Source organism: Penicillium argentinense (genome assembly GCF_028826775.1).
Source record: "Penicillium argentinense strain IBT 30761 chromosome Unknown utg000005l_segment0_segment0, whole genome shotgun sequence".
In the NCBI taxonomy this organism is placed as follows: Eukaryota; Fungi; Ascomycota; class Eurotiomycetes; order Eurotiales; family Aspergillaceae; genus Penicillium; species Penicillium argentinense.
The window spans coordinates 6016124-6039741 of NW_026622664.1; the positions used below are offsets into that span (position 1 = coordinate 6016124).

Sequence of the window (23618 nt, forward strand, 5' to 3'; positions counted from 1 at the left end):
TGCGCCGATTGCGGTCCAGGGGACCGCAGCCAGCGTGGACGGCCCCAGGGCCCCTGCACTTCACGCCCACCTCGACTAATCTATTTCGCCCAGCCCATTGCCCCCTGGGCCAGCTTCGAGTCTGGCCTGGAGGCCGCCACCGCCCATGGAGCGCGTAGCCCTGGCTTAGCCGACTCCCCACCAGCCCCGAGGCCGCCAGTCACAGCGTTCTCGAGTGACCGTCGCTTTCATCTCATCTTTGCATCGCCCTCGGACCGTTTGCATCTCGCGGGAGAGGCAGTATGGGTGAGTCCAACGGCGATACCAGGCCCGGCAGGCCTGTGGTCTTCACGCAGGCACTCGCCGGACCTGCGCAGCCGATCACCTGATGAGATATGCTGACTCAGCAGACGCGAGCAGCGCAAAAAGGCTACCTGAGGGTACTGTTGATCCCAGGTTTGATTCTATCCCCTGATTTCAGCAGACCTCCAGGGACCTGGAAACTGCACTGGTGAAACCGCCGAATTAAGCTCACAGAGAAGACGGTCAGCGCAGGGCGGCTGTCGGGATGTGCATCTGCATCGCCAGCTGCAAGGGAGCCCGCGGGTGACGTTGGATCCCCACTGTGATCCCAAGGGCCATGTACCTTATGCAGCTGCGGTTTCATCCGATCGTCGAGTGTCCAGCACACAATGCGAATTACACTAGGGCGAGTGACTTGCAGCCCCATCGAACATTCGAAAACCCGCCACCCATTTAGACTATCTGGGGTTCTAAGCCCTAACTCCACCGGAGACCTCACCATTCCACGACACGCACTGCCAAATACCCGCGGGTACTCCCACTCTCTGCAGTGTAGTAGCGAGCAGAAGGTAGTACTCTCATACGTAGCACCCTTCACTTGTCGAACTCGATCGACAGCCGACCAAACTGGAAGTGCATATTCCGGGTTTTCCTATCTGGGCGCTCCCATCCATCGCTTCCGAGGGGACAACCCGGGTTCGAGAACCCGACTCATCCCAATCCTTCTCCACAGTACAATCGGAGCGAAAATGAAAGTGAACTAAAATAGAATGAAGTTTGATGACGTTCGGTTCGATTCGCAGTGTATAGCTATCTACCTTGCTGTCAACTATTCCACCTACGATGTTCGGCGCTGAGCAGTCGCCGAAGCTCTACGAAATATATAATCACCACGGCCTCTCTACTCACGTAGCTAGTACTCTTTTTACAAGCAATACAATGTATGAACTCAATCCTATTGACGCACCGTAGTGTGTGTACGTGTGGCCATAACTGCATGATAGCATTTGACCTTACTTCATGGACTAGAAGCCCTCTCATTCACGTAGTTTTTGATATGATGTCATACCAATCCATCAACACACGATGTAGTGTACTAGTGTACTGGGCCCTCGGATAAGTGAGATTTGCGATACCTAGGTAGAACAATAGCATCTCGAGGTATTATCCAGTAGGTGGCTGTCAAGGAAGTTCCAAAATATCCAACAGTGGTATCACACTGATATCCCATAGGGTCGTGAATTGGCAGTATGTTGAGTACAGATGATTTGAACGGGGCAGTCGATGGATGAACCTTCGAGCACGGCTCCACCGGAGATAGGGAAACCAATGGCACGAGAAATCAAGCTGGACGATAGCAGATTGGCATACTTACGAAGTGCAATAACATTGCATTGAAGATGAAATCCTCCGTTGTCGATTCGATGGCGGACCATGACCAGGGACCCTGGCGCGTTGCCGGCCGAGTGCAAGAATGTGGAGTCCGCCCGCGGAGAAACGACCGGGGACGCAGCAGCGACGATCAACAGCCCAAACATGCGTGAACAGCCTTCCCACGAATCACCGGGCGCCCTTCATGGTGCATTGCCTTTCCATCGCATAACGTTCGACCCAAAAAATCGATCGTGATCATTGGACGGTTCGAAGGACGCGGCCCTTCTCACGTAACACAAGGAGTGAAATGCGAAATCCGGGGTATTTTGATATGTACCTTCATGTGGAATTGAAGATCTCTCATTGTGTAGACGGCTTCACGTTTCACTGCTAGTATCTTACTTGACTTTCTCGTACCCACTCGCAGTATGGGAGAGGATGGCAGCAGCAAACTCACGGGCTTCCTCCGATTCCGCCCCTTCGACAGCGTTGACCGCCATGCCGTCAAACTCTCATGACGAATTCTTGCCTTTGCGTCAAATCACCGCATTTTTCTCCCGTCGTATTCCCCCCATGGACCTGTCAGGCAGCTCGCTCTGGGGAATATTACAGCCCCTACGCTTGGGCCACCAGCAATTTCGGCCACGAAACCAGGGCGAAACCATGTGGGCAGTCGTTACTACCTTGTACCAGCATCACGGCGGTCTCCAGACCCAGAGTCCATGTTTTATCCGAAGGCCATGATATTTTCTGAAACCATATCCAGTTCGTGGCCTTTGCGCATCGTGTTCCTCTTCAACGCAGCGTCCCCGTCGTGATGTTAGTGGGCGCTGCACCGGCGCTCGGGTCGCGGCGATATTGGCCCATCAAGGCGAGTCGGGCGTGGAGGAACTGGGGAATCCGCCCTGTTCGAAAACACCGCTGATTCGGCCTCGTGTCAATCCGAAGCGGGCTGTCCCGCACGGGAATGGTGCCCCCCCACTGAAGCGTTGTTCGTCGAGCCATCCCCCCTCTGGCGCTCCACTGCACTGCGGTTTTTCAACCCTGCAGGAGTTTCGTCCCCGTCGCTCAACTCGGACTGTTCCAGCAGTGATAGCCAGGAGGGTGCCCCAACAGTCAAGATGGCAGAAGTCGACTCGGAAGAAGACAAAATCGCCGTGGTAGGCCATAGCGGTATCCGTCCCGATACAGACATCCGGCTCATGGCGCGACCTAGGACCCCAACTATTACAGCGCACACGATGACTATCTGCCAAGTGACTTTCAGTCGTGAGTCTTGTCCTATTCAGAACCCTAAAATCTTCCATTAAGCACTACTAATGGATGCGCATCCCCAGGGAGACGACATCGCTCTCCTCAAAGATCTACAGAGGAATCATGGAGAATGGGCGACGATACGACGATACCAAACCTTGAAGGAAGGCGAATACTGGTGAGTCTACGTCGACCAACCCACCAAGCAGCGCCGCATACTGACCTAACCGATAGGAGTCCCGCCGATGAACAGCAGTTCGAAAGCAACGAAGCAGGGTGAATTTCCCAACACCGCATTGAATCTGGGCGAAGCTGATCATCATAGCCACCTTGTGTATCTGGTAGTTGACTCACAAACGCCAAATCCGCTTTTCCAAGCGCCAGTAACCAAACCTAAAGTACGGATTTTCTCTGACTGGGTCGTGAGATGTGATCTTGTACCCCATTCTGACGGCCTGCCATCGTTTTAGCATATTTTGGACGTCGGAACTGGTCGAGGCACTTGGGCCATGTGAGCCAGAAATGCCCCAGCTTGGAAACTCTATGGAATTTACTGACCTATCGATTCCAAACTAGAGATGTCGCTGACTCGTTTCCAAATGGTAAGCATTCCGAATACCGGTGCTTTATGTTCCCTTGGCTAACCTGCGGTTACAGCAACTGTTCGAGGGGTGGATCTATATCCACCACCGGAGACATGGCTCCCTCCAAACTGCATTATGGAAGTGGACGACGTCTTGCAGGAGTGGACCTGGCGCGACCCCTTTGACCTCATTCACCTCCGTCAGATGATGGGATCTTTTACTCCCGAGGAATGGGGCAAGTTTTACAAGCAATGCTACGAGTGAGTCGCGCCCTCCTCGATTTGTAACAGTACCACGAGAGACAACTAACTCCCATCGTACTCGTTTAGAAAACTAACTCCAGGAGGCTGGATCGAACAACTCGAAGGCAATCCACGTGTCCGCTGCGACGACGCCAGTGTACCCGACGACAACCACTCCCTCTATTTCGGAAAACTCTGTTGCGAAGCGGCAGACAATTGGGGCCGTCCGATCACATGGGCAGACCAGATGAAAGAGGAATTGCAAAAAGCGGGATTCGTTGACATCCACGAGAAGAATTACAAATGGCCGATCGGCCCGTGGCCCAAGGATCCGATTCTCAAGGAAGCTGGCAGATTGCACTATCACCAGTGGACATCGGGAATGGAGGGATGGGCCATGTTTTTCTTGACCAAGTACGGCGTGCCAAAGCCGTGGACAAACGACGAGGCCCAGATTCTGATGGCCAAGGTCCGCAAGGAGATCTTCAATTCCCGTCATCACTTCTACCAGGTTGCGTGAGTGGAATCCGTATGGTATCAAAGCTATAAGGGCTTCAAGCTAATGAGATTTTAGGAAACGCGTGTGGGCTCGTAAGCCTACGGCCGAAGAAGCAGCAGCTCTGAAGAATAAGAACAAGGACAGACCGGAGGAGGCTGAGACGAGCCGAGAGCCAGAAATCAAACAAGAGCGCGACTCAGTCTAGCCTGTGGACGGTGAATATAAAGTCATGTTGGATTGGATAGCGGGCCTATCTTCTTGAACTCCATCGGCCAGATTCGCCAAATCAGCCCTTTCAACGAACAGTTGTGCTTTTGCTATTATGCTCAGATGACAATGATCTAACATTTCTGTATTGCCCAGGATGGCCAAGTAGCGTGTTGCGGGAGCCGTGAAAAATTGGGATGGTGTTTGCATCGAATAGGGGTAATGGCCTCATTTGTTCAACCGAGTCGTATGTTCGTGAAGGAGTATTCCCAGCTCCCCCTACAACGGATCTGTTTCTTCCGGTTAGTGGCGACACGAAAAGTGGAGAAATGGTGGGTTGATCGGCTGGGCCTTTTTCTCCGTGTAGGGATTCCCCGTAGTTGCCAAAGCTCCAGGGCTTAGGCAGAGCGCAACAGTGGGAAATATGAAAGGGATATTTTCAGAATTGATGATCGGCTCAAGCTCATAACAGTGCTTTTTTCCTTGTAATCGGAGGCATAAAAGAAAAATATAAGGCACTAGAGGGGGATAGTACTACTCGTGTAGGTATTTCCCGGTAGGGATTGCCCACAGCCATGTAGTTATTCGTATTCACCTTATACGGATTCTCCGCCGAGATGTAGGTATTCCCCTGTAGGTATTCCCCTGTAGGTATTCCCCTGTAGGTATTCTCCGATGGGTCTCATTCATCTATGATATAAAAGCGACATCTTCTCCCAAGGATCTGCAATAAGTCACCCCCGAGAAAATCCATCGCCATCATGGACGTCTTACTCGATGTTCTCGACACTTTTGTGTTTGATCGTTTCTATGCTTCATTTGTCCCAGACAACTTCGTAGGGATTGGAAATTCCACATTGTTTGAGCGGGACCCCAATCTCAATCGACATGTCCGGGTATATTACCCCTTGGAACCATCTCAATGGGCCGAGTCGAGCTTTTGGAAGCGTGATGATCTTCCCAGACAAGCATTCTCTTTATTTTTGATTGCATGGTGAGAATATATCGAGGATCTGTATAGTGGATGGTTTGCTAAATGTCTATTCTTAACTTGTAGGGTCTTTGCGATGATCATGTATCTCCTGGGGAGCTTTGTTCTCTACCACACAATATTCGACAAACGACTGGTGGAACACCCGAGATTTCTTCCGAAGCAACTACAACTCGAACTTAAACAAGGAATTTCAGCAATTCCGGTCATTTCAGTTCTCACGGTTCCTTTTTTCCTGGCGGAGATTCGTGGCTGGTCCAAACTATACGACTTTTCCAGCGAGGCTCCATTCTGGGCATACACCTATTTGCAGTACCCGTTGTTCATTCTTTTCACTGACAGCGGAATCTATTGGATTCACCGTGGATTGCATCACCCCAGTGTTTATCGCTGGTTGCACAAGCCGCACCATAAATGGGCTGTGCCGACGCCTTTTGCTAGCTATGCCTTCCATCCATTAGATGGCTGGTCGCAAAGTCTTCCCTATCACATTTTCCCATTGGTCTTCCCGCTCCAAAAGACTGCCTATCTAGGCCTTTTCGCATTTGTCACGATGTGGACTGTCCTCATCCGTAAGTCTCGGATTTTCCAGTTGGCTGGCTTTCGATTCATATTCACTGAAATTTTCCAGACGACGCCGAATACATGGCAAGCTCGGTTATTATCAACGGAGCATCATGTCACACAATGCACCATCTATACTTCAACTACAATTATGGTCAATTTTTGACTTTCTGGGATCGGCTTGGAGGGACATATCGCACTCCAAAGGGCGATAGTTTCATGGAGAAGAATGATGAGGCTACGCTCGCGGCGAAGAAACAAAAGTAAGGAGGGACGGGACTCCACTTCATAGCTGCATTAAATGTTGTAATTGATTCGAAATAATTCATTTCATCAGACATTGTGATAACATGATCTGATGAAGTCATTCAAAGTTCCCAGTTCGTCGGTGGCGTTGCTTCCGAGATATGCGAAATCTGTTTCGGGCTTTTCGGACACCTCCAGTGTGGCCTTCAGCAGCCACCATAGCTCTTCGGCGTGTTTTGGGTAGCCTAGATGTAGTATTTGTTCTTGATCTGATGACCCAACAACCGAGTCCCATATTCGCTTCCAGTTGCTTGCGGCACAGCTTATTGTGTCGATTGGCAAGTATTTAAGCAGGCCAACTCTGGCCTGGAATGCAAGAGAATTGATAGCTGGATGTCTCGTTAGTCTTCAAGTGCTGAATAGATTGAGCGGAGCCATTTACTTACCGTAGATCAACATCAAGAGATGTTCAGACGATAAAAAGGCCCCCCACGGCGTTGACTGTTCTTTGATGGGGGTATCAAGTAGTTGACTGATCACTTCTCTCAAAGTGGGAAGTGGTTGTTCAGTCGGGGAGTGCTCTGCGGCAATCCTACCGAAGGCAGAGGGGCTTTCGGCCTCCCATAATTCAGCACTCCAAGGGAAATCGCAATTCATCTCAAATGTTGACACCGAGGGGTGATTCTTGAAGCAGACAGTGAGAAAGGCGTCAGAGAGGAAGACCCAACACGCAACACTAGAAGCAATCAGAAAAAGAGCCAATTACACAGCAGATAGTTAGCTTACCGTATGCACATCTCCTCTGCCACCATGATTCTCCATGCCCGCTCATCACATATTTTTGAAAACACGCTTCTTTTGAATTGAAACATGCCCAGAGAGCGAATTGTAGAAACCAAACACGGATTACGAATGATCCGGATACGTCTCCTTGTCTGCAAATCATCCCGGCCGAATTGCAACATTTCAATGATGAGAGCACTCTGTATCAGTTGCAGCGTAGGCAACAAAGTCGCTGGATCCCTGGATGGGGGCATTGCTGGGAGATTACAAACTTTCCGAAAGATGTATTCCTCTGCAACATCTAGAAGCCATGGAGACATCGATGCTCCATCCAGCGGAGTAGTGTATGCGGCACCGGCCATGAATATCGCAAGTAGCAAAGGATTCGATACATCTCCCGGGTCGAATGTTGGGAAATGAACGATTGGCAAGTGCCAATGTAGAGAATGGAAAAAGGCTGATATAAAAGCAGATATGTTAGACACCCCGAGGAGAGTGGTAAGCTCCATAATATCAAGCGTTTCCGAAGCACCGACGCTTGCAGAGATCATGGATTTGGAGGTCTCGACCAACTCTGCCATTATCTCAGTGAGTTGATTAGAGAGCTTCGACGGGAAGAGAATCTCGGACGGTAACTGGGTCAACATGGATTCATCTGAGCTCGAGGGCATTTGGAAGGGCAAGTCCGGGATTTGGAGATCGCTGGCCAAGGTTGGTGTTGGATCTGTTGGCACAAGCGCAACCTCGAGTCGCGAATAAAGCGTTTCAAGGTTTCTCCGCAGAGAATATTTGGCGGTTTCGCCAATTGCAAGTCGGTCCTTTTGAATGCTCGGGTTTGTAAAGTGCCGAAGAAATGAGAATGGGCCATTGCCCTTTGATGTACCAGGAGGGAGATTGAACGATGGCGACGGGCAGGCCAACGCCGCCCTCGAAGTAGGACTGGTTGAGGGCCCGCCCTGTGCAGTAAAGACGCACTCTCTCCGGATAGATACGCATCGTGAACAGGGCAAGTTTTTATCGCAAGCTGCTTTTGCAGAGAAGCATAAATCGCATGACTGTCTCTTCCTGCCCGGTCGAGCCGCGACGGGAGAAGGTTGATTATGCTTCTTCGCGCATAATTTACTGTGCCTTCGAGTAACTTCCCTAAAAAATAGTGTCAGCCTTATTTTCCCGATAAAAACCGTTCAGAGGTGAAGTGGGAAGCGCACGGTTTCAAGAATGATTTGTTGCAGAACGGGCAGCTGGAAGCACGCTGACGCGTATCTAGAGTTTGTCAGCCGGTGCCAATAATCGAAGCCAGGATGATCCTTGAATTTACGGGTATCTTGATGGCGCAGGAGATGTGTTCTCCTTTGATACGACTTCTCGCACTGCGAGCACTGGAACATGGTGTATACATCGAATGGATGACCGTCGAGGAGTCGAGCGGCTTTCGGCCGCGGAAGCCTGGCAGGGACGCGCTATTCCGGAAGAGGAAGGCCCGGACAGACCATGCGAAGACCTGGACGCAACTACAAAGAAAATCTGCTAGTAGTATAAAGAGAGGTTAAGAAGTAAGATATGGCATTAATGATATTTACCCCAAACCTACCCTAGGGGTACACTTTCCGAACGCCACAAGCCGAATTCGCACAGACAATGCAAAGATCTCCCAGGGAACATCGGTCGTTACAGAGTAGTAGCCTGACCTCAGAAATACAAATAAGAGACACAGGAAGAACGTAAAATAAGGTTACAAGGGGGGTGAGGCCGTGTCAGGGCGCGCGGTCTTCCTTCGGATCCTTTGAATACCCCTTTTGCACATGTTTGGTGCCTCGTCCATCAACCTCGAGCATAAACAGAACATCACGCACTTGGATGCCAGCTCCTTTTTCTTGATCCTCCCGCCAGGTACCAAGACGTCGCTTAGCTTGGCCGGGGGTCGACTCCCCGGAGCGGCCCTTGGCTGACTTCTCGCCCCCGGGTGTGGGGGTCGCAGGTGCAGGGCGTGCAGGAGAGGAAAATCCGCTGGATGAACCGCCGGGTTTCAACCAGGAGTATGATTTCTTGGCTCCAAACATGCGGCCGGAGAGCATGCTGTTGGTCGCCAGGCGAGCCGTTTCAACCGACTGCTTGTGCTGCTGCGCCTCGCTTTCCTTGCTATCGATCATTTTCCTGGCTTCCTTTTTGCTCATTGATTTCTTGTCAAAGCCTGGGGCGCGGTCGGCAATCGGCGTCGAAGGGGCCGAGCCAGTGGGATCGTTTGATTCAGCTCGAATGCCGGCACTCTCGCCCAAGATGGCGTTGGTGCTGCGCTTGGTGCGCTTTGTCGCTCGTTTGTTTTCAATTGACGTCTCCTTTCCAACGAGGCCGCGGCATCTCTCAGCGGTGGGCTTGGTGGACTCAGTCTCGACGTCAGAATGGGGCCCTAAAGAAACAGGATGTGTTAATACTGTGACGCCATCTGTGCGAATTGGAACCTTATAGGGATACACACGCTTAGAGGGGGTGGCGGTATTTCCGTTGGCCGGACCAAGAGGCTTGGCAACATCTTTCCATTCTGTGGGTACAACACCATGAGAGTGTGCTCGGCGACTGCGAGCCAGACTGGAGGAGTAGTCAACAACCCCGCGCAGACGTTCCTCGCAAGCCAGAGACACGAGATTGAGAATATCAACGAGAGGAGCGCCTTCCTGATTCAAGATGGTCTGACCAGTTCGGATGACCGATGAGCCATCGGGGCCAGTCACTTCAATCGGCTGCGGACGACCGGGAACCGGGTGGAACAGCCCCTCCGAGGGGATGCGGACGCCAAGCTCGAAGCCGCGTTTTTGTATCCGTTGTTCAAGGAGCTTTGTGAGTAGGAAAGGTTCCTGCAGATGATACTGCGAACGCCGAGCCGCCTCGCTGTCTTCGCGTGATGGTTCCTTGATTGAACCTGTGTCTTGCGATGAGGACTCTGCTGGAAAAGAGCCTTGCGGGATCGTCGGCTTGGCGTGAGGTGTTTCGCTGAAACTACTCGACGCAGATAGTGTTCCGGTGGTGGTCGGTTGAGAGGTAAACGACGTATTGACGGTGGGAGGTTGTTGGTGTTGCGGGCCTCGTGCGGGTGTCTGCGCCTGCGCATTCCGCCCACCGAAGCTGTGCGTGAGGAACGCTTCTTCTTCCCTGACGTCAATGCCCGAAGACGCTAGAACATCCGTGAGTTCAGAAGCATCCACTGGGCGAGAAGGAGGAACTGAAGGAGGACCCATTGCGCCCGGAGCCGCTGGTGGAGGAGCAGCTTGTTGTGCCATCGGTGTTGACGGCAAGCTCGAGGAGGGCAGGTTGGTCGAGGGCATCCCATTTATGGGCAGCTGTCCCTGTGGGGGAAGCTGCATCGTAGTGAAGCTCGGGGACGCATAAGGTGAATGTGTCTGCGATGGAGGAAGTGGGGACAATCGGGATTTTTTGGCAGGTGGAGGAATGCCTCCATTCACCGGGGATGCCGAGTGAGGCGACGGGGAGGAGACAGGGGGGAGAATGGTTGGTTCGAGAATTGCGGCGGCGGCTGTTGCTGCTGTTGCTGGGGATGCCGTGTCTGCGCCATGGTGAATGGATCTGTTGTCCACGGCTATTCACTGAAAAAGAGGTGACTGATGCGCCGTCCCCAAGTGACGGCACGTCCACGCGTGGTCGTATCGTTGAGCAGTTTGCTCGCACCGCCAAAAGTCACCAGGTGTGACCATCTCAGAGCCGCAACGGGGACATAGAGTCGAAGCGCAGGGAGCAGCAAAGGTACTGACGGGAGAACGGGGGCTGCTGGGCTGATGGATGATGCGGGAGGGGGGGCCCGGCGAGCTTCGCAGGCGTGTAGAGGTTTTGCTCCGCGGATCGCGCTGTGCACGTGACAGCTTAGGTCATGCCGCGACGGACCCTAAGGACTGGGGGATTCTTTGACATTCATTGCTTCGCATTCACTGTCACCTTAGCATTTACTCGCGCCTTCGCTCTTTTCCTTTCGTTACCCCTTCCCTGCTTCACATTCGGTCATGGATGTTACCTGCAGCTGATCTCCGACTTCTTCGATCCTTGACGCGACTCGGACTGGCGCCCGACTTTATCGCGAACAAACAGCGGGCCCTCGACTCCAATTTGGGCAACCAACCCTCACCATGGCGGCGAAGCGCAAGGCCTCAGCGATGGGGACGTCCGTAGATGACGAGCCAGTTGACCCTTCGGATGAGTTGGCCTTTTATTGCTTGGGTGGAGGCAACGAGGTCGGGCGATCATGTCACATCATTCAGTACAAAGGCAAGACGGTCATGGTAAGCTTCCCTTGACCGGTATCACAAATCCAGCCATCTTACCGACCACTTATTTTTCGTGCAGCTCGATGCGGGCATGCACCCAGCCAAAGAAGGATTCTCATCTCTCCCGTTCTTCGACGAGTTCGACCTCAGCACAGTCGATATTCTCTTGATTAGCCAGTACGTGGATTTCCAATCTTGCTTGGCCTATGGGGTGGCGCATGGAAATTAAAAGCAGTTGCACCTTGTGGTTCTGGACAAAACTGCCAGCTTTCGAGTACATGCTCCACTTTCTAGAACCCCAGACAGCCTCTTTTTATTTTTATTTTTTTCTCGCTTAGGCCACATTCATGTGCTATATGCTAATATACTAATTTCTATAGTTTCCACGTTGATCATTCTTCCGCTCTCCCGTATGTTCTCAGCAAGACGAATTTCAAAGGCCGGGTCTTCATGACACATGCGACGAAGGCTATCTACAAATGGCTCATCCAAGACAATGTGCGAGTCAGCAATACCTCCTCCTCTTCCGACCAAAGAACTACTCTCTACACCGAGCGCGACCACTTGTCTACCCTTCCTTTGATTGAAACTATCGATTTCAACACAACCCATACTATCAACAGCATCCGCATCACACCATTCCCTGCTGGTCATGTCTTGGGTGCAGCTATGTTCCTTGTCTCAATCGCTGGCCTCAACATCTTGTTCACTGGAGACTATTCTCGCGAGGAAGATCGACATTTAATTCCGGCTGAAGTCCCGAAAGGTATCAAGATCGATGTACTCATCACTGAGTCTACATTCGGAATCTCGTCCAACCCACCGCGACTTGAGCGCGAGGCTGCGCTGATGAAGTCAGTCACGGGAATTCTCAACCGTGGAGGGCGTGTTCTAATGCCCGTATTCGCCCTGGGGCGAGCACAGGAATTGCTTTTGATTCTCGATGAATATTGGGAGCGCCATCCTGAACTACAGAAAATTCCTATTTACTACATCGGTAATATGGCCCGGCGATGCATGGTCGTCTATCAGACCTATATCGGTGCAATGAATGACAATATCAAACGCCTATTCCGGCAGCGAATGGCCGAGGCTGAGGCCAGTGGAGACAAAAGCGCGAGCGCGGGCCCTTGGGACTTCCGATTTGTCCGCAGTTTGCGTAGCTTGGAGCGCTTCGATGATGTTGGTGGTTGTGTGATGATTGCATCCCCTGGTATGCTTCAAACGGGCACCAGTCGAGAACTATTGGAACGATGGGCACCGAGCGAACGGAACGGCGTCGTTATGACTGGTTACAGCGTGGAGGGTACAATGGCTAAACAGCTTCTCAACGAACCTGATCAAATTCCTGCCGTCATGTCCAAACTCTCAACAGTCCAGGGCCGAGGAAGGGTTCCTGGTGGCAATGATGAGGAACAGAAGGTCATGATCCCGCGGCGGTGTACCATTGATGAAATCAGCTTTGCTGCACACGTTGATGGTGTCGAGAATCGGAACTTCATCGAAGAAGTTGCTGCGCCAGTTGTCGTAAGTGCTCGCCCATTCCAATGTTTCCAGACATCAGCAACTTATTAGTGGTAACAGATCCTTGTTCATGGCGAGAAGCACCAGATGATGCGACTCAAGTCTAAACTGTTGAGTCTTAACGCTGATAAGACCGTAAAGGTAAAGGTCTATACTCCCGCTAACTGCGACGAGGTCCGTATCCCTTTCAAGAAGGACAAGGTCGCCAAGGTTGTGGGGAAACTGGCTCAGATTGCTCCTCCAGCTGAGCAAAACGACGGCCAGCTGATGGCTGGAGTTTTGGTTCAAAACGGCTTTGACCTGTCACTCATGGCCCCGGATGACCTTCGAGAGTACGCCGGACTGACGACCACCACGATCACTTGCAAGCAACATCTCACCCTTAGTTCTGCGAGTATGGATTTGATTCGATGGGCTCTGGAAGGTACATTTGGTGCCATTGAGGAGATTGAACTAAAGGCAAAGAGCGAGCCTAAGACAAAGCAGGAGGTCAACGGCGATGGAGACGAACTCAAGCCGAAGGAAGAGACTGCGGACGAGGAAATTCCCTCTGGAGAAACTCAGACCTTCTTGGTTATGGGTTGCGTCGTTTTGCGATACCACTCACGCTCTCGTGAGATCGAGTTGGAGTGGGAAGGCAATATGATGAATGATGGCGTCGCAGATGCCGTTATGGCCGTGCTTCTCACGGTCGAGAGCAGTCCGGCTTCCGTGAAACGTATGGAATCCTTGATTTATTCACTTCCCGGACATGAGTCTTGAGCAGATTATTCTAACCACTGTTCTTCTAGAATCCGCAAAACACAACCAACACCATCACCATCATGACCAGGAAAATCACGGTCCGCTTAATCCCCACTTCAACGTCGACGCTGATGAGCGTCTCGCTCGTCTGGAAATGATGCTTGAGACGCAATTCGGCTCTGATATTACCCGCATCGAGAAGCCGCGTGTCCCTGCAGACCTTGTGACTGGAAATCCTGAGAATAACGGTGACATCAACCCAGAAAACATCAACGAGGAGCGGATTGCCGATATCGAGTCAGCTGAAATTGAGCGCTTGCAGGCCCTTGGAATTCCCGTACCGGGTCTTGAGATCAAGGTTGACATGCACGTTGCTCGCGTGTGGCTTGAGAACCTGGAGGTTGAATGTGCCAATGGAGTCCTGCGTGATCGTGTTCGGGTCGTAGTTGAACGAGCGATTGAAACCGTTGCTGGATTATGGGCAACCAGCTCCATGCCTCGGGAAGTCGCGGTATCGAATGGTTTGGGGAAAGGTCAGGTAGAGATGGCAACTGCCATCAAGAAGGCAGCTGCTATCGAGGCACAGGACTGAACGATGAGGTGCTTCTATGCGAGCTCAATTGTACGATAATGATAGGATGGGAAATACCGTTTAGTGGTCACGAAATCTATCAATATTTCTTCCACGTTCTCTTCAAAGCTAGTGCTGTGCTTTCGTCACGAGATATCAAATTGATATTTGGCTCAGTTAAATTCGTTTCGATGCGCATTCAGGTTTCTTTCCAATGGCATCTTAGCTTGTTCATACCGAGATTTTCTTAAGAATGCCAACAGTTCTTTCGCTCTATCGGATCAACTGCATGTAGTAGCATACGCAAAATTCAACATTGAGACGGACAGAGACGACTACATGTACGCTGTGTAGATTTCACCAAGTGTTTGAATCAAAAGAGAACATTGATTTTTTCATTGAACGCAAGATTTATCATAAGCATTATCGCTTGAACCCCTTGGAAAGGCGTCCAGAGAGTGCTTCAAATTTGCTGCTAGATAGTGCTTTGTACCCTGCTCAAATAAAACTCGAGTCACAAGTCCAGCTCAGCAAATACATCCTTTAGAACCCTGGAAAACCCATCAACGATGAGGTCAATTTCCTCTCGAGAAATATTGTAGGGTGGCGCTAGCACCACATGGTCACCTTGGATACCATCAACAGTACCCGTACAGCCGTACAGAGAGAGGGAATATCCTGGTTCCAGTCCCTTCTCTTGTATGTGAAACGATAAACGGGCGCTGGGATCGAAAGGTTCCTTTGTAAGCTTGTCTTTCACGAACTCAACCTGGTTTGATCGAGTAAGTAACAGAATTCGTCGATTTGGTAGATTTGTGCACTTACCCCCCAAAATAATCCTTTCCCCCGAATGTCACCAACGTATGGGTGATCGCCCAATTGCAAACGCAGCTTTTGCTCAAGGTAAGCACCCATATTGCGAACGTTCTCGAGGAGAGACTCTTCTTTGATTGCCTTCTGCGTAGCCAAGGCTGCTGCACATGAGATAGGATGGCCTTGATATGTCTGTCCATGGCGGAAAACGCCAGTTCCCTTATCCATTGTCTGCACGATAGAGTCGCCGATCAGGATGCCAGATACGGGGGCATAGCCGCCCCCGAGACCTTTACCAATGGTTTGAATGTCAGGAACGACGCCTTCCTGTTCCCAGGCATGAAGAGTTCCACATCGTCCCATGCCGCTCATAATCTCATCGAGGATGAACAAAGCACCGTATTTTTCACAAACTGCCTTCATGGCAGGGAAGTATCCCGGCACAGCAGGTACGCAGCCAAGTGCCTAAGAATACCCGAATGTGAGAATCCTTTTCTTTGGATGTGATTGAGTTGTGAGAAAACTTACTGCACCAACCACTGGTTCCGCAATGAAAGCGCATACAGTATCAGGTCCTACTCGCTGGAACTCCGCATCCAATTCCGCAGCAAGGCGACCAACATAGTGGATATCGGATTCTCCTTCCTTCTTACCACGATATGCGTAGCACGGAGAGATATGAGAGGTATTATTTGCCAATATAGGCTCGAATGGCTCTCTTCGGAGAACATGGCCACCAACGCTCAGTGCACCAAGAGTCGTACCATGGTAAGAGGGCAGACGGGCAATGAATCTTGTGCGTTGCGGCTGAGGGCTTGGGAGCTCTAGGAAGTACTGTCGGGCGAGTTTCAGAGCGGCTTCCACAGCTTCTGAACCTGATTGGGGTCGTGAGCAACGTCTCAAGGCGAAGTTGAGCCGAATTAGTTCACTCACCTGAGCTAACCACGAACAGCTTTGACAACTTTCTCCCAGTTGAGTCTGTCAGAAATCGTGCCAGTTCCTCAGTAACCGGGGTACCGAAGAAGGCGGAGTGGCAGTATGATAGCTTGTCTATCTGGTCTTTGATCGCTTGGGTGACTCCCTCGTGGCCATGACCCAAGCATGAAACGGCAGCCCCGCCAGTTGAGTCAAGGAATTTGGTGCCATCCTCAAGAAAGATATATGTGCCTTTGCCACCAACAGCCTTCTTCGGAAGGAAATGCGTGTCTCTGTGGAGGACAGCGCTCGACATTCCGGGGCACGGTTCTGAACGATGTTAGTGTTAGCCACAATGGCATATGGAACGTCGGAGCAGTGCGCCAGTGGAATAATTTATCACATACCACTAGAGGCAGACATAGTGATTTGTATTCCAGAGGGATCTGGAGACAATGGAAGTATGCTGTGAAGTCTGTAGTCGAAATCGTAGCTGAGTTGGAGACTGCCCCGTCTTATATGCCGTGGATGCGTGAAAACCCGAGGCAAAGACCTGCGGGGCAAGTGGGTTCGGCATGCCGTCCGGAAGAAGCCGAGCTCCCCATTGGCTCCACTCTTAGTGCCTCTTACACTGCTGCCGTTTCTCACCGCTATCGACATTCGCTGATTGAAGGAGATGAGGTGGAGTTGCATTTGAAGTGGAGAACATTCTCCCTTGTCATGCCTATTTTGGTTTAAAAAGCGCTCAGGGCGCTGCGATTAAGGTAGTTAGTTAACAAATCTTGGAATGACTCAACTATGTCCCGAAGCTCGACCCAGAATCCCAGCCCACCTCGTGAAGAAGCATGAACCTGCCGCGTGGCCGCTGAATTGAACATATGGTGTATTTGGCAGTCCCAAGCACACAAACCACAGGCCCGTCGTGATGGACAATCAACGGAAGGCCTCCTCGACTGCTGCAGGCGGTGAGCGAGGCGTTCCCGCGGCTGCTGCGCTCGCGCATGCTTTCCTTTCCGGCATACTACTGCTAGGCTTGGATCTCGAAGAGAACCATCGGTTATGCCATCGGACAGAATACATAGATGGACTCCGTATCGTCAGGGCCGAGCAGCGCAGCGACACCATACCAAGTTGGGCAGGCGTGGTGTATGAATTCCCTCGAAATCTACCTTTAACAGTGACTAATGAGACACCCAAGTGACCGCTGCAGAAGGTTAGACAAGACTGATCGACGGTGCCCAAAGCAGAATGGGAAGCTAATTCTGCCAAATCGAATAGGAAGAAAATAAAGTGCGACGGAGCCTTTTCTACGGTATGTGATGTCCTTAGCCTTTAGCCTTGGTTAGACTGACATACAGTAACAGTGCCGAAGATGCGAAAAGGGAGGATATACATGTGAATCATCTGCTACGCTCCAAAGAAAGACCAAAGTACGAGGGTAAGCTGCGCGTGCTTCCGGTCAACTCTTCAATGGCTTAATCTTGTCCCCCGCAGATTCGCATCCGATGAACAGCAACTAGAACAACTTCGAGCCAAGTTATCGAAATGCCAACAGCAACTCAAAACAGAGCAAGATCAAAATGCGATCCTCCAGGAGCAGATTTCTCGTTCAAGGGCAGACCACCATGCCCATTGATGCAGATTCACTTGCTTCGATGCCAGCAGAACCAGGGGTTGAGCCTCCGCGCAGAGGGCGCCATGACAATGATCCAACCTACGTTATCAAGCACATGGGATGCATGGTTCACGATGAAAAAGGTGTCGGCCGGTTTGTGGGCTCAACTACTGGTGTCCACTTCGTTCTCAGTGTGGAGAAAGAAAGTCAAAATGTTTCGAATCTCCCTAGCGGATTTCCCGAGAGCTGCTTACGCCTCTTCCTGGCTCAACCATGCCCCGATGGGTGCGAGATAATCTCAAGAGCATTTCTTGACCATAGAACCGATCTATTGGGCTGTTTTACCCTCTCGTTATCTTACTATTGTGAGCAAGCCGACCCGTTCATCAGGAACTGGGAATCATTTTGCCCCGTTCTTCCCTGATATCAGATTGTGGCGGACATACGAGACTGATGGGCTCTCTCCAAAACCAAACTAGCCCTGAAGATTTCAACTACGCGACAGCGCTGTCGGTACTTATGATTATCTGCATAAACAGATCCTGTGACAATAGTCATGATTCTCTGAATGGCATGGGTCCTGGCCATGAGCTTTGTCTGTCTGTCGCGGGTGGATTGGTGGACGAGATTGCTGCGAAAGGAGACTTGAAAAATCTGTAGGCCCTAGTGTTGTTCGCATCTTATCATCAGCTGCACGGCCACTGTCTTGCAATGGCAAGAATAAATGGTGTGATGGTTAGCGTTGCGCAGTCCCTAGGACTTCATCGACATGCCAGGCGCTTCAAGATGAGAGTCGGTGAAATGGAGCAACGCAAGCGACTTTGGTGGTGGGTCTATGTGTTTGACAGGTATTTAGTCCCTAGTTAAACGGCCGTGAAGCAGTGAATTAACCCTGACGATCTAGTATGGCATCCCTGCTGCATGGACTTCCGAGCCTGATAAACGATGTCGACGTCGATAACGATATGCCGATGGACTGTCACCTCCACGATCTGGACATGGAGGAGCTCTCGTATCCTCTCCCTGGGGAAAGGACTGCCGTTTTCGTGTTCATTCAATACGTTCTTCTCGGGGAGATACTTTCAAGCACTCGCGGAATGAATGCTCTACACCACTACGCAACGACGAAATGGCGCAAGCGAAGATACGTGAACTTGATCTTGACCTCCGCATGTGGAATCAGAATCTCAAATCGAACGGCATTCATTTTAAAATTGGCGCCGTCCCGCCACATTCTCTTCCTGCAGAACATGCACAAGATCCCGGGAGAACCTTGTTATGGCTCCAAGTGCTAGCCAATGTCGCAATGGTTTCAATTAAACGACCAGGCCTGTCTTTTGATAATAGCACGACCGAGTTTTTAGCTTGCCTTCGAGCATGCGTGGCATCTAGCAGCGTCAACTTGACCTTTTTGAAGGACCCTCAAATCCCATTGTGGCTTCATAACATTAGTCTCATGGGACCTGGAATGGTATTCCAGTCCGCCCTGACACATGTGTATTGCCAATGCCGCTACATTTCCCTTGACCAGGAAGGGGACCCGTCTAGCGAAACTAGCGCGAGCATTTATCCTGAACGGAGTCACGATCCTGCAAAGAGTCATTTCGAACCAGCCTCAACACTATTCACATGACCATTTCTACTTTGGGCTCATCAGCGAGGCAATTGAAGCTTTGCGAATGTTACGATCGTTGCTGATACAGCGGACGCAAATTCAGGGTGGTAACGAGAAAATGCTCGAGCAAAGGATCAGACACAGTGCGCCCGACAATTTCAACGACTCAACCTGGAATACCAACGCATTGGATATTCTGAATTACGTGACTGCAACTGATTGGATGTACGAAGTCCCGGAGCCGTTCATAGGGTTCCTGGACGTTGATGAGCTGGATGTCGGCCAACTGCCGAGGTCTCCACTGGGGCCGGGATAAGCCTCCATCCCGAGCGCATTCCCAGCTGTACACGGCTCTATTCCGGCCGGGGTGCATTGCATGACCCTAGATTCTGCGAACCACGGCTTTTGTCATGTATTTAAGAACATAAATGTGGGTGACCCGGGCTTGTCACATCTGTCAGCGCTGGTATCACTTTTTCTTTTTCCTTCTGAGTCGTGGGCCTTTTTTCTACGTGCGATCAGTCATCTTTCTCCCCCAGTACAATCATCGGAATGGATTTTTGGGTCTGTGAGGAGAGTCTCTGTCTTTGGCTTAAATACTCGCTATTGTCGGCCCAGCATACACGTTATTCGGGTATAACCAGTCTGGTCTGGGAAGTCTGATTTCCTTGTCTGGCTGGGTCGAACATTTCCCAGAAATTGATATTGTCAACACCGAGGGAGCAGAGGCAAGTCATAATGCGACGACCCAGGGAGTTGTTATTGCGACATTTACACTAGGTGCCCTTCCTGGCTGTTTATCCTGTTCGTACACCGCGGACAGATTTGGTCGCCGGCGTGCCATTTTTATGGGTGCCTTGCTGGCATTGATCGGTCAGGTTCTTGAAACATCCGCGTTTCAGCTTGGACAGATGATTATTGGTCGCACCATCTTGAGAGCTGGGATTGGTATCGTCAGCGGCACTGTCCCGACCTGGCAGAGTGAATGCTCGAGCTCAAAGAACCGCGGGAAACATGTCGTGTTGGATGGACTCTTCATCGCGCTCGGATACATGCTACAGGCATGGATCAATCTTGGGGTTCTATCATTTTATGAGCTGCTTACAAAAGAAAGTGATTGTTCGCACTGTTTACTCAGTTATACTGCGCCTAACAGCAAGCTTCGTCAATCGCAAAACAGCACCCAAACACTCAGTCTAATGAGGTAGTGTCGTTAGAACCAATCGTGAAGTTTTTCTTTTTACATCAGTTGTGATTTGCCGGTTAATTCCACTTCGCGCGTGAAAGACCTGATTTTTTTTTTTTAAAAAAAATATCTTGTCGCTGTTTGGGATGGTTGAGTCCTGTTAAAAGGACGCGAGACCAACTGGTCTCCCACTGACTTCGAGTGGAAGCTCCATTTGCCTCGGGATAAGCGCCTATTCCGAAGATGCAGCCCACCTAAGCTCAGAACGCGGTGACTTGGCACGAGGGGCAAGCATTGCTGAATAGATTATTTAATAGTGAATGACCCCGGGGATTAGAGAGCCTAGTTGATCAATTCTTCTGCTGGCCTTGCCTGTCTTTCACACCATGTCCGTGTCCGCGCTCGACTCGCGTAATTCGCAACTTGTTTGGAACACAAGATATTCGCGATATCTTCACGGACGATGCATTTATCAAATCGATGATCGAAGTGGAGGCTGCTCTAGCATGCGCCCAGTCAAAAACAGGCATTATCCGTTCGGAAGCCCCGGGGGGTGGGGGGGGGGGGGGGTGCGATTACTGATGCATTTGCCCATCTTGAGACTCTCAGAAAGACTCTCACAGGCCTCGCCAATACACACCGGAATACGTATGTGACTTCTTTCGCCTGCGAAATTGGAAATCAGTGGGAAATCAGTGGGAAAATAGCGACGCTGACTCTTTTTCCAGTCCCATGGCAGGTCGAACACATCTTCAGCACGCCCTCCCCTGCACCTTTGGCTATAAATGCGCAGTGTACTTGTCGGGTGTTTTGCGCCACCTGGAACAAATCAAAGAGATTAAAAAGAGATGCCTACTGGTGCAATTTGGAGGAGCAGCCGGTACCATTGCCTCCTTGGGCGTAGACGACACCGGTCTCCGGGTGCGCGAGCAGCTCGCGGTGGAGCTGGGCCTGCAGAACCCAGACATCACATGGCATGTGGCACGAGACAATGTGGCAGAGATCATCAACTTCTTGGCATTGGTCGGTGGTACCTTGGGAAAGATCGCACTGGATCTTATGATCATGTCTTCCAACGAATTTGACGAAGTGTCGGAGCCCTTTGTCCCCCATCGCGGCGCTTCGTCAACTATGCCGCAAAAGCGTAATCCGATCTCGAGCGAGGTCATTCTCGCTGCATCCAAGATGCTCCGGTCCAGTGCATCGCTCGGACTGGATGTGATGATCACGGACTTTGAGCGTGCTTCTGGGCCCTGGCATCTGGAGTGGGTGGCCGTTCCCGATGCGTTTGTGGCGGTAGTTGGGGCGCTTCACCAAACCAACTTCGCCCTCGGCGGACTGGTAGTCAAGGTGGACTCAATGGAGCGTAACCTGCGTTCCACCAAGGGCCTTATTGTAGGAGAAGCGGTGATGATGGCTCTCGCGCCTCACATTGGGCGACAGAAGGCGCATGACGAGGTGCATGGAGACTGCAAATCGGCCATCGAGCAGAATCGATCGCTCTTGCAGGTCCTAGAGGAGTCCCCTGTTCTAACAGGCGTTTTCAACAAGGAGCAGCTAACCAGTCTCTGTGACCCATCGCAATATATGGGGCGAGCCAGCTGATGGTCGATCAGATGTTGACGCGGTCCAAGTTGACATTGAGCACGAATGATGTGCAGATTAATGGGATTTGAATAGAATAGATAGCATTGAATACCATAGAAATCGAATACTTTGTGCAGAAAAACATGTGGCATTGAGCACTGTGAAGCGGAAGCAAGAAGGTGCAAGGTCGTAGATGCGAGTAAGTGATAGCGTATCGCGAATGGGATTAGTCGACGGGCCGCACAGAAGCGCAGAGGCCACTCCCGCACTTTCTTCCTCCCGCAACTCCGCCACGCCTGTCACCATGTCGCGCAACGCTCGAGTCGAGGAGCTCTCCGACTCCGATCCCGATGAGGTCGCCCCCTCCGATTCCTCTTTCGCCGACAATGTGATCATTGAGCCTGCTGCCGCCCCGCGTCCCGCGCCCGCCAACCCTCCGCCCATGCCGACTCCGCCCATGGCCCAGATGCCGGAGCCCCAGCGCGAAATCCCCAAACACTTCCAATGCCTCTACCCCATCTACTTCGACAAGACCCGCACCCGTGCAGAGGGGCGCAAGGTCGGCAGTGAGCTTGCGGTCGAAAACCCGCTGGCCCGGGACATCGTCGATGCAGTCCAGATGCTGGGACTGCAGGCGGGCTTGGAACCGGAGAAGCTTCATCCCAAGGACTGGGCCAACCCCGGTCGGGTGCGTGTGCTATTGAAAAACGAGGACGGAAAGTCCATGAATTCAAAAATCAAGAACAGTAAGTGATTAAGCGACCTCCGTATCTCCACCCAAAGGGCAACTGGGGAGGTTTCTGGCATTTGACCAACCGTGACTGACCACACGTTTCGAACAGAGCACCACCTCTACATCCTGATTGCCCAATACCTCAAAGCACACCCTACGAACAACCAATCTCCGTACCGACTACGAATCCGCGGCCTCCCCATGCCCGACAAGCTTCCGGACGCGCCCCCTGCCCCACGCGGTTGGAAGATCGGAAAAATCCTCCCCATCCACTCCCCTGCCTACAGCGGAGGAGGTGTCAGCGACAATCCTTTCAAGGAGGCTATGGCAGAGATGCAGAACATGCAGGGAATGCCGGGTATGCCCTCAATTCCCGGGATGCCTGGTATGCCTGGCATGCCCGGCATGGGGGGCGAGGCTTCAGGAGCAGGCACTGAAAAGAAGAAGAAGGACAAGAAGAAGGGCAAGGCTTAAAAGGTCTGGCGCATTTTTCTTGTTCCACGTATCTTCTAGTAATTGCATTGCACGGCGACGGGCGTTCTTTTTGCTTTCAGAAATTATAGAGGATATATGGTTGATACCTCTCACGGTCGCAGTTCTAAGCTGAGCCAGCTGTGAACACTCCGCCCTTCGAATGGTGGACCTGAATATATGTGCAATTCCCCCTAAAAGCATTCGATCAGTATAGTGTGACGTATGGCCCGGGGGTAGACCGACATATTGATCTTCTTTCAGATAATTCTGCACTCGTGAAAAAATAACGAATAACAATTCATCACATCCTTCGGGATATTACCTTTTTTGTGGAATGACGTACACAATCAAGAGACCTGAAAGACTGCAATCCCTTTTGCAACGCATTGCCTGCGGAGTATATCATTCAAAGCCATCAATTTGACTGCCATGCTACTAGTATCATGAAACTACCTTACGTGGGGGTACTCGCAAGAAAGCAAACAAAAAGGCTGTAAGTTGCGACTCAGGGCAAAGGATAAGTGACACTGCCTATCTTTTAATT

General features: G+C 51.2%; 11 protein-coding genes across 11 annotated transcripts; 8 read left to right on the plus strand and 3 right to left on the minus strand.

Annotated features, from left to right (window-relative positions):
- Nucleotides 1-2777: 2777 nt before the first annotated feature.
- N7532_007052 (class I SAM-dependent methyltransferase) lies at nucleotides 2778-4440 on the plus strand (the record flags this gene model as incomplete). Its single annotated transcript, XM_056619545.1, has 9 exons — nucleotides 2778-2925; nucleotides 2968-3088; nucleotides 3145-3186; nucleotides 3236-3332; nucleotides 3381-3421; nucleotides 3487-3512; nucleotides 3568-3754; nucleotides 3824-4252; nucleotides 4311-4440. 9 exons carry the CDS (start codon nucleotides 2778-2780, stop codon nucleotides 4438-4440), a joined length of 1221 nt encoding a protein of 406 aa, XP_056475704.1.
- A 763-nt stretch (nucleotides 4441-5203) lies between these two features.
- On the plus strand, nucleotides 5204-6264 carry N7532_007053 (sterol desaturase family protein; the record flags this gene model as incomplete). The annotated part of the gene is made up of 3 exons (XM_056619546.1): nucleotides 5204-5436; nucleotides 5500-6005; nucleotides 6065-6264. 3 exons carry the CDS (start codon nucleotides 5204-5206, stop codon nucleotides 6262-6264), a joined length of 939 nt encoding a protein of 312 aa, XP_056475705.1.
- Nucleotides 6265-6330: 66 nt separating this feature from the next.
- N7532_007054 (Zn(II)2Cys6 transcription factor) lies at nucleotides 6331-8414 on the minus strand (the record flags this gene model as incomplete). The annotated part of the gene is made up of 4 exons (XM_056619547.1): nucleotides 6331-6632; nucleotides 6690-6979; nucleotides 7030-8148; nucleotides 8278-8414. The coding sequence occupies 4 exons, from the start codon at nucleotides 8412-8414 to the stop codon at nucleotides 6331-6333; spliced, it is 1848 nt and encodes a 615-aa protein (XP_056475706.1).
- Nucleotides 8415-8780: 366 nt separating this feature from the next.
- On the minus strand, nucleotides 8781-10385 carry N7532_007055 (uncharacterized protein; the record flags this gene model as incomplete). The annotated part of the gene is made up of 1 exon (XM_056619548.1): nucleotides 8781-10385. The coding sequence occupies one exon, from the start codon at nucleotides 10383-10385 to the stop codon at nucleotides 8781-8783; it is 1605 nt and encodes a 534-aa protein (XP_056475707.1).
- Nucleotides 10386-11159: 774 nt separating this feature from the next.
- ysh1 (cleavage polyadenylation factor subunit YSH1) lies at nucleotides 11160-14157 on the plus strand (the record flags this gene model as incomplete). Its single annotated transcript, XM_056619549.1, has 5 exons — nucleotides 11160-11312; nucleotides 11377-11474; nucleotides 11678-12824; nucleotides 12882-13539; nucleotides 13613-14157. The coding sequence occupies 5 exons, from the start codon at nucleotides 11160-11162 to the stop codon at nucleotides 14155-14157; spliced, it is 2601 nt and encodes an 866-aa protein (XP_056475708.1).
- Nucleotides 14158-14650: 493 nt separating this feature from the next.
- N7532_007057 (aminotransferase, class III) lies at nucleotides 14651-16287 on the minus strand (the record flags this gene model as incomplete). Its single annotated transcript, XM_056619550.1, has 5 exons — nucleotides 14651-14905; nucleotides 14962-15414; nucleotides 15478-15824; nucleotides 15883-16194; nucleotides 16272-16287. The coding sequence occupies 5 exons, from the start codon at nucleotides 16285-16287 to the stop codon at nucleotides 14651-14653; spliced, it is 1383 nt and encodes a 460-aa protein (XP_056475709.1).
- A 502-nt stretch (nucleotides 16288-16789) lies between these two features.
- Nucleotides 16790-17343, plus strand: N7532_007058 (uncharacterized protein; the record flags this gene model as incomplete). The annotated part of the gene is made up of 2 exons (XM_056619551.1): nucleotides 16790-17010; nucleotides 17223-17343. The coding sequence occupies 2 exons, from the start codon at nucleotides 16790-16792 to the stop codon at nucleotides 17341-17343; spliced, it is 342 nt and encodes a 113-aa protein (XP_056475710.1).
- A 922-nt stretch (nucleotides 17344-18265) lies between these two features.
- On the plus strand, nucleotides 18266-18774 carry N7532_007059 (fungal specific transcription factor domain-containing protein; the record flags this gene model as incomplete). Its single annotated transcript, XM_056619552.1, has 2 exons — nucleotides 18266-18327; nucleotides 18384-18774. The coding sequence occupies 2 exons, from the start codon at nucleotides 18266-18268 to the stop codon at nucleotides 18772-18774; spliced, it is 453 nt and encodes a 150-aa protein (XP_056475711.1).
- Nucleotides 18775-18972: 198 nt separating this feature from the next.
- N7532_007060 (uncharacterized protein) lies at nucleotides 18973-19410 on the plus strand (the record flags this gene model as incomplete). Its single annotated transcript, XM_056619553.1, has 1 exon — nucleotides 18973-19410. The coding sequence occupies one exon, from the start codon at nucleotides 18973-18975 to the stop codon at nucleotides 19408-19410; it is 438 nt and encodes a 145-aa protein (XP_056475712.1).
- A 1602-nt stretch (nucleotides 19411-21012) lies between these two features.
- N7532_007061 (class-II fumarase/aspartase family protein) lies at nucleotides 21013-21885 on the plus strand (the record flags this gene model as incomplete). Its single annotated transcript, XM_056619554.1, has 1 exon — nucleotides 21013-21885. One exon carries the CDS (start codon nucleotides 21013-21015, stop codon nucleotides 21883-21885), a length of 873 nt encoding a protein of 290 aa, XP_056475713.1.
- Nucleotides 21886-22171: 286 nt separating this feature from the next.
- On the plus strand, nucleotides 22172-23074 carry N7532_007062 (RNA-binding signal recognition particle subunit SEC65; the record flags this gene model as incomplete). Its single annotated transcript, XM_056619555.1, has 2 exons — nucleotides 22172-22613; nucleotides 22710-23074. 2 exons carry the CDS (start codon nucleotides 22172-22174, stop codon nucleotides 23072-23074), a joined length of 807 nt encoding a protein of 268 aa, XP_056475714.1.
- Nucleotides 23075-23618: the final 544 nt, after the last annotated feature.